General features: G+C 42.5%; 1 protein-coding gene across 4 annotated transcripts in view; it reads right to left on the bottom strand.

The window, feature by feature from the left end:
• Positions 1–242: 242 nt before the first annotated feature.
• Positions 243–15,065, bottom strand: part of filip1l (filamin A interacting protein 1-like) — a 92,123-nt gene continuing 77,300 nt past the window's right edge. For all 4 annotated transcript variants that reach the window (XM_080422330.1, XM_080422327.1, XM_080422328.1 and 1 more), the window contains 2 exons: positions 7,389–10,218; positions 243–664 (listed from right to left, as the gene is read on the bottom strand). In XM_080422330.1, the coding sequence (XP_080278456.1) occupies positions 497–664; positions 7,389–10,218 (2,998 nt within the window). In that variant the 3' untranslated portion in view covers positions 243–496. The remainder of the gene's footprint in view (positions 665–7,388; positions 10,219–15,065) is intronic.

Raw genomic sequence — 15,065 nt, forward strand, 5'->3', positions numbered from 1 at the left:
TAAGCGACATCGCCATGGTGCAGGAAAAATAAACAATACAAACGGTCAAAGAACCCCTTTAATAATAGCAGTGGCGGCCATTTTGTGATGCCACAGATAGAAAACCTATAGATTTTTCCCATAGAGATTTCCTAAACTATTTATATTAATTATTTTAAGCCTGGAACCAAGCCATCCAGGCTCCTGGTGAACCATGACCATAAAACATTTGATTCTGTGTTAAAAAAAACATTTTAATATTTCATTATATATTATAATACTATATTTAATAAATACCCTTTATTTTTTATTTTTTGCAGTTTTCAAATATGTCTTTGACACAGAATCAAATGGTTTATGGTCATGATTCACCAGGAGCATGCATGGCTTGCTTCCAGGCTTAAAATAATGTATATAAATATTTTCAGAAATCTCAATGGGAAAAATGAATGGGTTTTCTATCTGGCACCGCAAAATGGCCGCCACTGCTATGCCCTATTACTGTAGCCTACTGTGATCACAATCTGCGATGAGCTAGGTTCAGGTTGTTGTTAGCTGCAGCTGGAGGAGTGGTGGGTAGGGGGGGCGACCCCTGACCCGGGTTGGTTCCTTTCAGGGGGCTGCTGCAGCCTTTAGGTTTGGGGATTCTGGTGGGCCCAGGTCGTCGGAATGCTTCAAGAGGGATCTGAGGAAAGAAGGAAGGAAGGAAGGAAGGTAGGGAGCACATGATGAGTAAGAAAGTAAAAGTGCGCCATTGGCCCGTGGCCATATAAGTCTAAAAACATTTAACACTATAATGAATTAGCCATGGTTCACATGACGCTCGTCTGTGACAGTCATGTTACAGGGCTAATCATTAATTAGACTGAATTTATCTCAGCTGGCACCTGGTGAAGATGTGAAAAGTAGACTATTACAAAAAAAACTTGTATTGAGGGAATCATGAAGTAGCTTACACATTTGGTGGGTATTTGATAACACTGTAGACCTAGTAAAAGTACCAAGTAAAAGTAGCAATACCACAATATAAAAATACTCTGTACTAAAAAGGCCTGTGTTCAACATTTTTTTTATTTTTTTTTAGTTTACTTGAGTAAAAGTATGAAATTATTGGCATAAAAATATATATACATAAGTACCAAAAGTAAAAGTTCTAAAATGTTTGTAAATAGCAGTATGCAAAGCGTTGTGAGCTTGTAGGTCAGATATGTCCAAATAGCCTATGTATAGAATAGGGATAAAGTGTAAGTGGTTAATGTATGTTTTATAATAATTTATATCTGCAAATTAACTAGTAACTAAAGTTTTTCAAATAATTCTAGTGGAGTAAAAGTACAATATTTGCCTAGGCTCTGAGATGTAGTGGAGTAGAAGTAAAAGTTTTTAAAATTGGAAATATTTCAGTAAAATAAAAATACCTAAAAATGTTATTTAAGTACAGTACTTGAGTAAATGTACTTAATTACTTTACACCACTGAAAAATGGATTCGGCAGCACTCCACAGTGACAGGAGCGAGCTGTCAGTAGCCTACCACCAGAATTGAGTACAAACAATGGCTTAAAAAGTACAGCGAGTGAGTACATAATTAATATGAAGCAGGTTATAAATGAGTATTAGACTTATTAACTCTATGGTATTAGAAGGTTTGTTAGAAATTGGTTTATTGAGTAGTCCACGTTTTTGAGGCTGAATAGAATGCAGTACTATTTATGACCACTAGAGCATGCCATTGCATACCAATACCATATTTGCCATGCAAACATAATAACTTATTGGAATGCATATAAATGTAGTATTGTTGCCTATTTCATATACTAAATATTTGCTGTATCTCATGGCGCACATGAAGACAAAATACTGCAACAAACATCACACTCGCATTAAATATTTTTTAAAACTTTCTTTTCTTTTTTTAAAACAAAGTTAAAGCAATTTTCTCACTTATGGTTATGGCTAACCTGATGGACAGTGGATATAAAACTTCTATTTGCTGGGGGGTATTTAGGAAGGTAAACCCCTCATAAAATGTATTGTTGGTTTATGTGACTGAACTCATTTGACATGGAGATATTCATAATGTTCTTACACACATGCAAGTTGAAAGCTTATCCCAAATAAGAGCTAAACTGGTGTATGGCGTTACTATCAGTAGTAGTGTTGTGCATATAAACACGCATTCTTACTATCAAATGTAACAGATTATATGTTCTAGACTAGAGTTTAACCTCACTATTTTTTCTCTTTGTCTGCCTGCTCTCCTTTCATTCTGTCTCTTTATAGGATAGAGTTTTGTTGGCCTAGATGTTCATATAACACGTCATCAAATACATCTCTTCTTGGTCAAAGCTACCACAATTCTTCTTGGATGTCAGGTATGTTTATTCTTACAATGTATTGTTCAGGAACTTGTTATTGGGAGCGGGTGATCAGTCATGAATCTTTATACTCAGTTTGCAGCAACCGTGATGCAAATAGGAGCTCAGTGTATTTTTCAAGGTCACTATACGACCACCCTTCAAGCTTGTGTAGCGACAATCTGGTTACAATCTCTTTTTAAGCATCACGTTTAAAAAACTGTCATTGGGTTTTGTAAACTCAAAACATAAACCTTCCATTAGTGGAGGAAAGCACTGTGATAAGGACATCTTTGATCACTGAGATTTTGTTTGGAACCTTTTTTAGTGTCAGAGATTAAAGACGGCTGCATTGCAGGGTGATGCACTGAGGTGATGTGCACCTCTCCTGTGAAGTTACTTGTGAAAATATCCTTTGGGGTGATCGAAAATCACACTTTTGGTCACGAAGGAAACATCTTTAAAATGAAAGTGCAGGCAATGCCAAAGTGAGCATTTTATCAGTGATCCTCTGCAGATCTGAGCTCCATACTCTGAGAAATTTAAGGTCACAAGTATTGCAGTTGGTTTCATCACATCTGCCTTTATTCCCTAAACCCATACTGAACCCCGCTCTCAGTCTAGACTGAGAAAAGTAGTCCTGGAAGAAACCACAATGCTATAATGTCATGAGTTGCTTGTGATTTTGGAGAATTAATTTTAAAACCTCCAGTGAACCGTGACCTAAAGTTCCTACGCGGGCACACATTTCAGAATATCTACAGCAGGCAACAGACATAATGGCCCAGGAAATCGGTGCAGGCTAACGTCATGGAGGCAGTGTTGACTTTACATGCACCAAGCCTTAATGTAATGCTTTGTTCTCTCGTATATCAGCAGGAGCAGCGGGAGTTGAAGTAAGAACTTCCTCCGTCGTGCACACTGCAATGCCGGCGCCATTGTCCCCATGGCAACCAAACACAAGGTTTGTTTTGGGGCTTGGGTTGCGGTTAGAGAGAGAGGCTACTCTCACAGTGCATATCCTCTCACACTCAATATGAAGCCCTTTGTTTAGAGTAAGCCTAGGCCTTGCCACCCCCCCCCCCCCCCTTTTATTGTCCTATCCCTTTGTTTTATTGTGCCTGACGGTCAAGGTGGTAGGAATTCCTTTGTGATTATTATCATTGTAGACTAAGACAGGGAAATCCGCTTTAGCCTGCAGTCAGACACTTGATACACAGCTTATCTTTTTGGCAGGGATAATGTGTGGTTATTTTACTTTCAATGCATGACCTTGGGTGTGATATGTTTAAATATCACAAAGGGGGTATTGTTGAGCGGGTAAATAGACATTCTTCTTCCTATCTTCCCCTAAAGTACACAATTAAAAACGGTAATACTCGACATTGAGTATAGCTATCAATTTGACTCAAGTAGCACGATGAAATGGGCCTTGGCCTACGGTGTGTCACTGGATAACCGTCTTATCCTGGTGGTGGAGATACAGTATGCTTATCTTGGCTGTAGTGTAGGAGGTTGGCTCTCACTGAACTTAAGTCAGTATGAGTCAGCGGCTAATTGAGGTCACAGACAGCGACCCCAGCTGCTGTGCGGTTATCTCGTTGACGTCTAATGAATAGCATCTTGTTTGCACCCTGTGTCGTTTTACTGCACCCTGACCGATTTGGATCAGGTTTAGCTGGCCGCATTCCTTCCTCTGTATCAATTTAATGCTTGATTCGGTCACCTCATTGCACTGACAGTGATTTATGTTCTTGTGATTGTGCTTGAGAGAATGCAACACCATTTTATGGAGACAGTTGTCTTGCTTTATCAGAGAACTGATATCAAGAAGGTTGTAATGATTTGCTAAGTTAATCAGCTCCTTACATCACTGGTATATTAAGATATTTTGTGCCTGTTTTGTATCAATGAACTTTTCCTGTGTGGTATAGGGAGGAACATAGTTAACCACATGAACCCTAGCATCCCTATTCTGGGATGAACATTCGGCGAATATAGCTCATCTACAAGCTTACAACGTGGCGCATTGCAACGCGCTGTGAGCTTCTAAACCGTCTTTTTCCGCAAAGAGCCTTGGTGTAGAGGGAAAAAAGAAGGGGGCCTTGTACCCACAAGTTTCCTAGGGTGTTGTGGGCATCACTCCCTGTCGATTTGATCCCTGATGCCCGATCAAATCAACAGGAAGTGATGCCCACAATGCCCTAGGAAACTTGTGGATAGATCCCTGGGAGACTCTGGTCAAAGTATATAGTGTTTAAGTGGTTAAATATTGGCTTCTTAATCACCCTGAAAATGGGGCTAGATTTAGATTAGTTCGCTTTTGGAGAGAGCTGATCCATTTTGACCACAGCTTGCTATGATGCAAGTAATGTAACAATTGCTAAATGCTGTGATATACAGTAACACAATGGATGTTTTGCTTGCAATATTTCGTTGTGGTTGGATCTGTCCCAAACTAAAGTCATGAGATTTATTGCATATCCAAACCTTACAGTGGCTTCAAGATATCTCCTATTAACTTACATATCTTATTTTTTTTGCACATTACGTATAATTAATTACATTCCTGGAGCGACCAAATTATAGCCCTGCTGTCAAATTAAAATCTCCAGTTTAGCTGGGGTTTTCCCCTGTCTTTCCAAACACATTTTATTAGCTCAGTCATGGAGGTGACATCAGTGACATATGATTTACCTGGCAGGGAAATACACTGCAACTTCCAGATTTCCCATCTCCTTTCTACGCTGTCCCCTCTACCCTGCCTCACCTTCATTCCATGTCTTCCTCCCCCGGTTCCCTCGTGCTGACCTTCAGTACAGACTCAATTTAAACACGAAAAAAAGCATCTCTGTGTGCCAACATTTTCCCCTGCGGTCGCGTACGACCACATTTCAAATGCAAATGCATAGAGAAACACACCCATAATTGGGATGGATGAGTCATGTGAAAAGAGATGATTTGTGGGAGAAAGCAAAATAAAAGGAGAGGATTATGTTACCAACCAAGTGAACTGAGAGCCAGGAGACTCCTGTAGTCGGTCTACCAAATAATGTCATAAAGGAATTCAAATACTTGTGTTGAACGTCCCCCCCCCTCCCCCCTAGATGCACACACACAATATATTTGGGTCCCTCAAATGTATGCATTGGGCAATGCCTCTGAGGTTGCTTGTATACCATAATACAATTTATTTAGCTCTGTGTCAATTGGAAACATTTCCATCAGTGGATAACATAAAGTGATACATTGTCAAACATCCCTGGTAGATTTTTCCTCACTGAATGTGTTCCTAATGTGACCAAAGCAAGAGTGCTGAGTCAGCTTCTTGGATACTTGTGCCCATCTGGTAACTTTAGTATTGTACCCATATAGTTGCCCTGCCTATTACCAGTTTAAACCAGTGGGGGTAAAAAAAAGAGAACCATCTGGACACTTGCTTAATTTGATCCAGTCATTTAAATGGTTTCTGTTTGGCCATCTATGTGAATTATCTGACAGAGTTCTTGAGTGCTATTCCAGTATAATGCAGCTTGAATCACTCCTGATTTATAGAGAACAATTCACTCATGCAGGTTTAGTTTATGGGTAAGAATAGTTAAAACAGTCTACCATTGACCATATTCACACGCTGGGAATTTTTGTCTTACGTCATATTCAGGGGGGTGGGGTTGGTCTGTTTTATCTAAGGGTAACACGAGTGAGAGCAAAATGGCCGCCGTGTGATATAGTCAATGGCGACAATTCTTTCTTTAATCGCAGAAGAGCTTGCAGGGTTTTCACCCAACAGCAATGGGTGATTCTCTGCATGGAGCACCACTCCATAGTTTTAAAGGATCTAAGTGGAGTTTCCATTATGTCATTAAAAAGAACTCAAAGTTCACCCATGTTGCTTTTCACTCTAGGTCACTGGGTTTCTGTGCTCTGGATGTAGGGAAGAAACTATGATGTCAGCCTATGATTTTAACTCAAGCAAGCAAACACATGTCAGTACCCCTCATTTTTTCCCGTTCTCCCTTTCTTGTTAATCTTAAAGGCTGTAAGTAAGCAAAGCACATATTTTTTTCCAGATATCTCTAGTTGAGAAATGTATAATTGTTTTATCTAGAAATGTATTATCTTTAACCACAGGAACCCTTGTGTCCCTATTCTTGGCGAATATTTAGCAGATGTACAAGCTCACAACGTGTCGCGTAAAGACGCATTGTGAGCTTGTAGATTGGCTATTTTTGGCAAAGAGATTTGGTGTAGGTAGGGGGAAATACTAGCAGACCTAGTATAGACCCCTGGAGGACTCGGATCAACTAAGTATATAGGGTTTCTGTGGTTAATTGTCTTTTGATATGAAAAACTGAACAGTCAATAAGTGAGTATATTTTGTGCACTCAACAGCAGCTGGTTAAAACTAATAAAATAGAAAGTGTGACTGAACTCAGTGTTTAGATGTTAGAGAACATGCTATGACTTCAAATCAAATGAATATGATCTTCTGATTATCTTTAATATTAAACATTCAAAACATGCCGAATTGAGTGAGTAAATTAAGTATGCAAGCATAGATGACAAACTAAAACATAATGCCTCTTTTTTGCACACTTTAATATTGATAAAATGAAAACAACTTAAAGAAAATGCAAGATGAGTAATATGAAGTATAAACAGCATTGAAATGATACATCAGTGTAAATAGCCTGTCCTACATGGTAACTTTACCATTGAGTATAATACAGTAAGTGCACACAAGTTAAAACCTGGTGTAGAGTGAAATCATCTAGTGCTTTCAAATGGTTATTTTTTTTCATGCACGCAAACCATTGCTTTATCTAATCAAACAGAACTAATGAAATCAACCAAAGTAAAAACCATCTAGCTTTCTATTCACAGATCAATGAAACAGACGTTTAAAGACATCAGCGGTATAATCTCTGTCGAGACACTGAGGACAGTTAAATGGAGGGGGTGTTGTGGGTCTAATGGGCAAGGATCATTAACAGGATGGTATGAAGGGTTTTGGTGAGGGGTGGATATTAGGTCAGTCATAGGCATTACTTACTGTAATTTGTGCTGGCCTTTGGATTGGGGTGGAGGTGGGCTTTATCATGATGCTACTTGTGATTTTGCTGTTGACTTTGGCAGCAGGGGGGCTGCCATTGGTCGAGACCTGAGTCCTCTGCTCCTGAAATCCAGGCATGTGGCATGGACTCAGGGTCTGTGGCGGACTGCTGATGGTCTGAATAAAGGGGTTCCCTAAGTGAATGTGGATTTTGTTGTCCTCTGTGGTGATGACACTCGGCCCCGAGCTGTTGGATCTCTGGACCTGCCAGTTGCTCTGCCTCTCCGGGGTCACTCGGAAGACGGCGTGACCCCCCACAACCTCCACTGGCTCTGTGGAAATGGTCCGCTCAGGGGTGCCTGTTGTCACAGAGACAATTTGTATTGGCGATATAGCTCTGTCCGGGGTCACAGAGCCAGAGGAATCAGGGGTCATGGTTCTGGAGTAAGTAGCCATTGTGAAAGGTGACAGGGCCCTATCAGGGGAACATGGTCCATCAGACACTGGGGAGCCCTTTGATTTTGCTGTGGGGGAAATGGATTTTGTGGTGGGGGAAAGGGATGCATTCTGGATGATTGTAATTCTTTGTTTGGGTGGGCCTCCGCTTGTGGGTATAACGGCAGTGCTGGTGTATGACTGGACATTCTCTGTGGTCGGGCTGGTGATCTCTAGCATGGCTGTATTGTGTCCATGGTCAGGAGTCACTTTGATGTGCAGAGGCTGCCCGGGACTGTGGGTCAACACCACATCGCCATGCTGGACATTGTTGGCATGTTGCCGTGGTTGCACTTTACCATTGACCACCTGGGGGCTTTCTTTGTTCTTGAGTGGCACTCGGGCCCTTCTCATGTTGTTGTTTAAGTTGTTGACGTTATTGATGATCGAGGGGCTGCATTTTGTTAGTTGAAGCTCGTTGTAATTTGCATCATCCTCCGGTTCACTCTCGTCATAAAGTTTTCCGTTCACAACAGCACGTTCTAGTGGCGCCATGGTCATGCAGTTGGGAGGCAGGAGGTCGGGCGGTTCAGTCTGGACTTCCTTGGATGAAACGTGCAGGTCTGAAAATCGCCTTCCATTCATACCAGGACGGAGACTTTTGCTGAAGCGCCTGTACCTCTCAAGCTCCCGGGTAAGGGTCTCCATCTCTCTGGCCAGTTCTTTGTTCCGGACCTCCTGCTGGGTCAGTTTCCTCTGCAGTGTGGAGTGATCATTTTTCACACGGCAGATGGAGTCTTCAGTGCCCATATACTCGTGGACCTTCTCTTTCAGAGCTGCTACCTCTCTGGTCAAATGGCTGGACTTTGCCTCCTCCTCCTTTAACCGCTTGTAAAGGACATGCTCTTGGTTGCACTCTTTCTTTTCGGCCAGCTGGTACTTTGCAAGCTCGTTCCTGGATATCTCCAGCTCCTCCATCAAAGCCTTCGCCCTCTCCTGCTCGTCTGAGAATTTCTTTTCCAGTGACTCCAACTCCTCTGTTTTCAGCAGGTCGCCCTCAGCCACCTTCATGTCCTTGAGTTTGCGCCTCAGCCGCTCGACCTCCTGCGTCAGGTCCTTGACTTTGTTGTCTTCCTGTTGAAAGCGGCTGCTGACGGGCGTCTTGATGTGCTCCTCTTTAGCCTTGATCCTCAGGTATTCTCTCTCAATGGCCTCCAGCGACTGCAGCCTGTTCTTCATCACACCAACCTTAGACTCCAGGTCTTTGCTCTGTTCTTCCTCAGCCCTCAGCTTGGCTCTCAGATGGTCAATGTCCTTAGTATTACTGCACATTTTCTCTTCCAGCTCCGCCTTTGATTTCAACACTTTCTTGCTCTCGTCAATGAGCTTCTCCGTGACAGACGTGACTTTGTCCTGTTCCGCCTGCAGCTTACCCGTACTGTTATGGACCTTGTTCTCCATCTGCCTAAGCTTCTCCGCCATAGCCTTTCTCTCATCCACCAACATCACCGTCAGCGTCTTGAGCTTGGTAAGGTCTTCCTTAAGCGTCATTTCAGTCTTCCCCAGTTGGCTCTCCGCAGTTTCCAGTTCCTTGACTCTGACTTTCAAGACGTCCAGCTCGCTGGAGAGAACCTTGGAGACAGTCTTCTCTTTCTCCAGGTTGCACTTGAGAGAGCCACATTCTTGCTTGCTTTTGCTGAAAGCGTCCTCTAGCCTATCTAGGTCAATGATCCTGTGGTTCAGTTTGTCAACCTCAGCCTTCAGGCTCTGGCTTTGGCCAGCCTCTTTCTCCAGCTTCCTGTTGAGGTCCCTACACTGGTCCTCCATTCTGATCAGCTCTTCATCCTTGCCCTCCATCTCCAGCACTCTCTTCCTCAGCTCTTCCACCTCAGACATGAGGACAGAGTCTCCACACTCACCGCGGCTTATTTTGTCCCTCAACTCTTGCAGCTCTTCCTCTGCCCTGCGCAGCGTCTTGTTGGTCTCCCCCAGCTCGTCCAACTGCCTGCTGAGAGTGGACAGCTTCTGACGGAGCTGTCTGTTCTGGGCATCTTCGCTGGTCAGCTTGGCGGTCATGGCCTCCTGCTCCTGGTGGTTGCGACTGGCCTGGTCGCGAAGTTCAGTCTCCAGGCGAAAGACCTTGCTTTCCTCCTCCTGCAGACAGGTGTTTGCAGTGCTCAGCTCCTCCTGGGTCTTGGACGCACTGGCACTCAGCTCCTGGACTTTGGCCTTCTGCTGGCTTAGCTGCTCAGTGAGGCGTTGCTGCTCATCCACAACCGTCAACGCAAACGACTTGAGCTTGGTCAGCTCCTCCTTCAGGCCTGTGACTTTCTTGTTGTTCTCCTCCTCTTTTCGCTCTTGGTAGGCCTTCTCCTGGTCAATTAGCACCTTCAGCCTGTAAGAAGGAAGACAAAAAGCAAATGAGTAAGTGTCATAAGTTCAAAAGTCAAAGTTTTTGAATGAAGACAGATGATTGTCATTTTCATTGAATATGAAAACATCACAGAGCTGAGCATTGCAAATATTCACCTTCAAACATTTTTGAATAATTTTGAGATCTCTGTGTTCAAATATGTTTCTCGCTCATGTTAGATGAAAGGTGCATAAGAATACAACAACCAGACCTCACTGCCATTGCCCACTGGCCCCACAACTCAAAGCACAGTCAAACTATAAACACTCATATCTGCCCTTTATTTCAAACAGGACTCAACAGTTTATGTCATGGAAAATGTAACACGTCATAAACATTGCTGCATTTTAACTCACGGTTGGTCGCCTGCAATGCTCGGGGTCAGCTTTTTATTTTTATTTTTTTCAGTTCCCTTCCCATGTTGCCAGTTAATTCTCACATCGTTTGGAAACCTGACTTATGGCTATAAATATAGAGCCTCGAGTTTAAAGCCCAATAGTAAGTGAAGCTGAAAATGTTTCCAGGGTATTTTAGGGTGCACCATTGATGCATCTCATATGACCTACTATATATCCTCTGTGAAACGTTACCACCGTTGATATATTACTAACAGAGATGAGAGGAATGGCTATGAATTCCTCTTGATCCCTGTTGTTGCTTAAATGCTTATGTTCACCTCTATTTGGTAATAGTATATTCACTACATGCACATATTTTGGGGGTTGTACGCTCTTTGATTAATTATGTTTTGTTAATGTTATTCTTCTATCTGTCCAGTATTTAGCGTGCTATCTGCCTGCTAACACTTTTGAAATTGAGCTATGTACAGGTATAATATGGTAAATATATTATGTTTACATGCAATGGTAGCTTGCATTGTATAGACACTATTAGACAGAGAACAGCTAAGCGTTGTATGCCAGTGTTGTGCAGTGAAAATAGCTGATCTACAAGCTCACAACGGGCCGCAATGCGACACATTGTGAGCTTGTAGATTAGCTATTTTCTGTGCATGACAGTGTCAAGCTACAGTGGTTAACAAAAACTTTCAGATGGAACAAAAATCAGTCAAACCGTGTCAAGGTATTACTATTACGTGAACACACCCAATGGACCCGTTTACAATTACAGTGCATAAGGCGCCGTGCGTAGCCAGGGTCACTGTGTCTGGCTCATACGTATATATCAGTGCCGCCCGCATCGCATAGGGGGCGCGGGGATGTTATGACTGCTGCGTATGCAGCTGCCAGGCATTTCCACACAGATGTCCCGCTGGCATGGAACAATCCCTTAATGAAGGGCTTTCTCGGGTACCCCCGCACGCTCTCCCCCGCCTTACCAAAACCACCATGACTTACTACCCTGCCTGCTAAAAAAAAAAGTTATTAAAGGAATTCCCCCTGTTTCTTACAGCAATTACAGTCCCACAGTGTATATACACAGCACTAAAACACTATTTTCTTTCTTTATCTCTCTACCCCAAAGATCACTACTCTGCCCCAAAGATCACCAACTGTGTGTGTGTGTGTGTGTGTGTGTGTGTGTGTGTGTGTGTGTGTGTGTGTGTGTGTGTGTGTGTGTGTGTGTGTGTGTGTGTGTGTGTGTGTGTGTGTGTGTGTGTGTGTGTGTGTGTGTGTGTGTGTGTGTGTGTGTGTGTGTGTGGGGAGGTCATCTCTCTCCTCAGGGTGGGTGGAGGACTCATGTAAATGTCTCCATGTGTTCCAGTTGGGTACTGTACTGACTTCAAAAGGTGACTGTCAAAGCATACGTCAGCACTGTAGACTATTCCATCACGTTTGCTGTTATTTCTAAGTTATTTTATGTGTGGTTAGTGTGCAGGGTTGAGACGTGAAGCTGTACCTAGTGACCGTTACTTTTCATGTCATATATCAATATCGACATATATCACATTTGAACAAAAATGACACTGTTCTCTATCACCAATAGCTTCAACTGGGGACACCATATGTTGCAGTACTTTGCAGCGCAGCTCGTGTTCATTGCAACATATGCTGGCAGTTTTTATTAATACCCTCTGTTACCCATTAACAATTAGCAAATATTAGAAGTAACAGAAGTGTACCTGGTACTTTATCCTCTTTGCTACTTGTTTTAAAAACACTCGTAAGGGAGGCAGGCGTTTTCCCCGCAATTGTTCCCGTGTAATCGCTGTTTGCTCTGCCTCTTATCTCCAGCCCCAATGTTATTCTAGTGATGTCATCGAGCCAGAATAGAATAAGAAATGGACTTTGGACTCTCCTAGGACTAGCAAGACCAGCCTTTCCCCCTCTCCCCCCAATTAAAATACACAAAGTACTTCCAAGTAGTGCTAATGGATATATACCCTATACACCTCATGTAAGGGCACTTTATATCAACAGAGAAAGGTCCTCTGAGAGGAAACGACATACACTGTATCCCTAACGCCCCCCTACCAACACACACTAATCACTCCACATTAGAGTTCACCCCCCAAAGAGGACTGCAATTTGTTTTCATCAGCCATTTACTGTGCTCATGGAAGACAGGAGAAGACACTTTAGTGAGGGGGAGGGGGGGCAGCGTTTAAATCGGGTCATTCTGGTACATTGACGTTACGTACACTATCTTCATACAGTATGTCTTCTCATCATGCCAAATTCACCCAGCCTATTCTGGGGTGGGGGAACATTCTGCGAAAATAGCCGATCTACAAGTGAGATTTAGTGTGGAGTGGGAAAAAGGAGGAGGCCTAGGATAGACCCCTGGGGGACTCCGGTAAATCAGATTATTATGAAACTATATAACTATTACTCATTTCCCCATTGGGAAACTGTGGAGCTCACAGACAAATTTGAGTCTGTGCTGCTGTCTAGTGCAGGGGTTCTCAAACTTTTTCATGTCAAGGACCCCCAAATTGACACTTATTACCCTGCGGACCCCCATTTGAAAATATTTTGTTCCAGGGACCCCCAGAGGCAAATATTTGAGTTAAAAATGTTGTCTTAAAAAATATATATATATCCCAAGGTTTGCACAAATGTTCACGATAAAAAAAAAAAATAGCAGATCTACAAGCTCATAGCGCGGCACTCGGTGCCGCGCTATGAGCTTGTATATCTGCTATTTTTGAATAGCCAAAGTATGAAAGGTTAAAATTATTGTGACGCTATATTCACACATTTTGCTGGGGACCCCCTGAAACCCCCTCAAGTACCCCTGGGGGTCCCCGGACGCCCACTTTGAGAACCACTGGTCTAGTGAGCCAGCTACCCTCCACTGAGATTGAGTGAGCGGAGGAGTGCAGTAACCCCCCTTGTGTTCAGGAAGTGCACACCAACTACAGCGCAGCCCAGTGACGCATCGTCGTTGCATGCATCTTTATGTATCATCGATGAATCTGTATTCATCATCGATGTATCATTGACATATCATTTGACTACATCTCCTCTTGATGATTTCATTTCATTTTTATGCTTTAACCACTTACAGTAAGCCCACTTACGACAAATAGCTAAAATAGTCTGCTATTATAACTATGTTAGTGACATGCATGCCCGAACCGGGGACTCGCTATCAGGCCTTAGGGCCCATAAGGGTATGCACCCTAACCATCGGGTCTCCCCATATTTAACAATTTGTTTTTACAATGTTTGCTTATAATGACGTACGGATGCCAGGTTGAAGGCACTTTAAGTACAGTATTTTATCCATTGGCCTTACTAAAAGGAAGCGCGGGGGGCAAAGTTACACACGTTCTGTACGGCAGTGGTGTAAAGTAACTAAGTACATTTACTCAAGTACTGTACTTTAAGTACAATTTTGAGGTACTCTTACTTTATTGGAGTACTTCCAATTGTCTATACTTTTACTTCTACTCCACTGCACCTCAGAGGCAAATATTGTACTTTTGCTCCACTACAATTATTTGAAAACTTTAGTTACTAGTTACTTTGCAGATATAAATTATTACATTATAAGACATACATTAACCACTTTAGCCCTATTTTATACCTAGGCTATTTGAAAATAGCCGATCTACAAGCTCACAACACGTCGCATCGTGGCACGTTGTGAGCTTGTAGATCTGCTATTTTCAAACATTCTAGTACTTTTACTTTGGGTACTTTAAGTACATTTTGATACCAAAACTTTTGTACTTTTACTCAAGTAAATTTAGAATTCCGGACTTTTGCTTAACAGAGTACTTCTACATTGCAGTATTGATACTTTTACTTAAGTAAAACATTTGAGTACTTTATCCACCACTGCTGTACGGTGAGTGACGTAATGATTTCGCTGGTAATCTCTAATTGCACGACGTCATGCAGCCCACACTGGTTACACAACTTTTGACGATGGCTGCCAATTCTAGGCTGTGCTCACCTCAAAACGGATGCTCTACCTCCTCCACCACAAGTAATTAACATGTCATGCTGCACTGTCAGCAGGAAAAAGGGTGTTGGCACAGATGGCAACTAACCCCATAACCAGACCTTTACTATTTAATATGACCTTTAAGCCCATTAACCTTCTATATGGGGAGGCACAATCTGTGGAATCTTTTTCATCTAACACTTAAGTTGGTGGTCCAATGTCTACTCCTATCTTTGTTAAAAATCTCTGTTGTCATCTTCTCTGTCTTCTTCTGGTTGCATATTACCAAATAAAATAGAAATATTAGGGGGAAAAAATTGAAATGTGCAGGGAGTCGCCGGGCAAACTGTCAGTGGAGTCCCAACCACCAACAGGCATTGTGGTTTCACAGAGGGTTCCCCCTCTCTTTACGTGACTCCTGAAGTTGGAAACTGTGGCTCACATGCTTCTTAAAGGCTGTGTTACACGTTCCA

The sequence above is a fragment of the Gymnoscopelus braueri genome (genome assembly GCF_963280865.1).
Source record: "Gymnoscopelus braueri genome assembly, chromosome: 24".
Classification (NCBI taxonomy): domain Eukaryota; kingdom Metazoa; phylum Chordata; class Actinopteri; order Myctophiformes; family Myctophidae; genus Gymnoscopelus; species Gymnoscopelus braueri.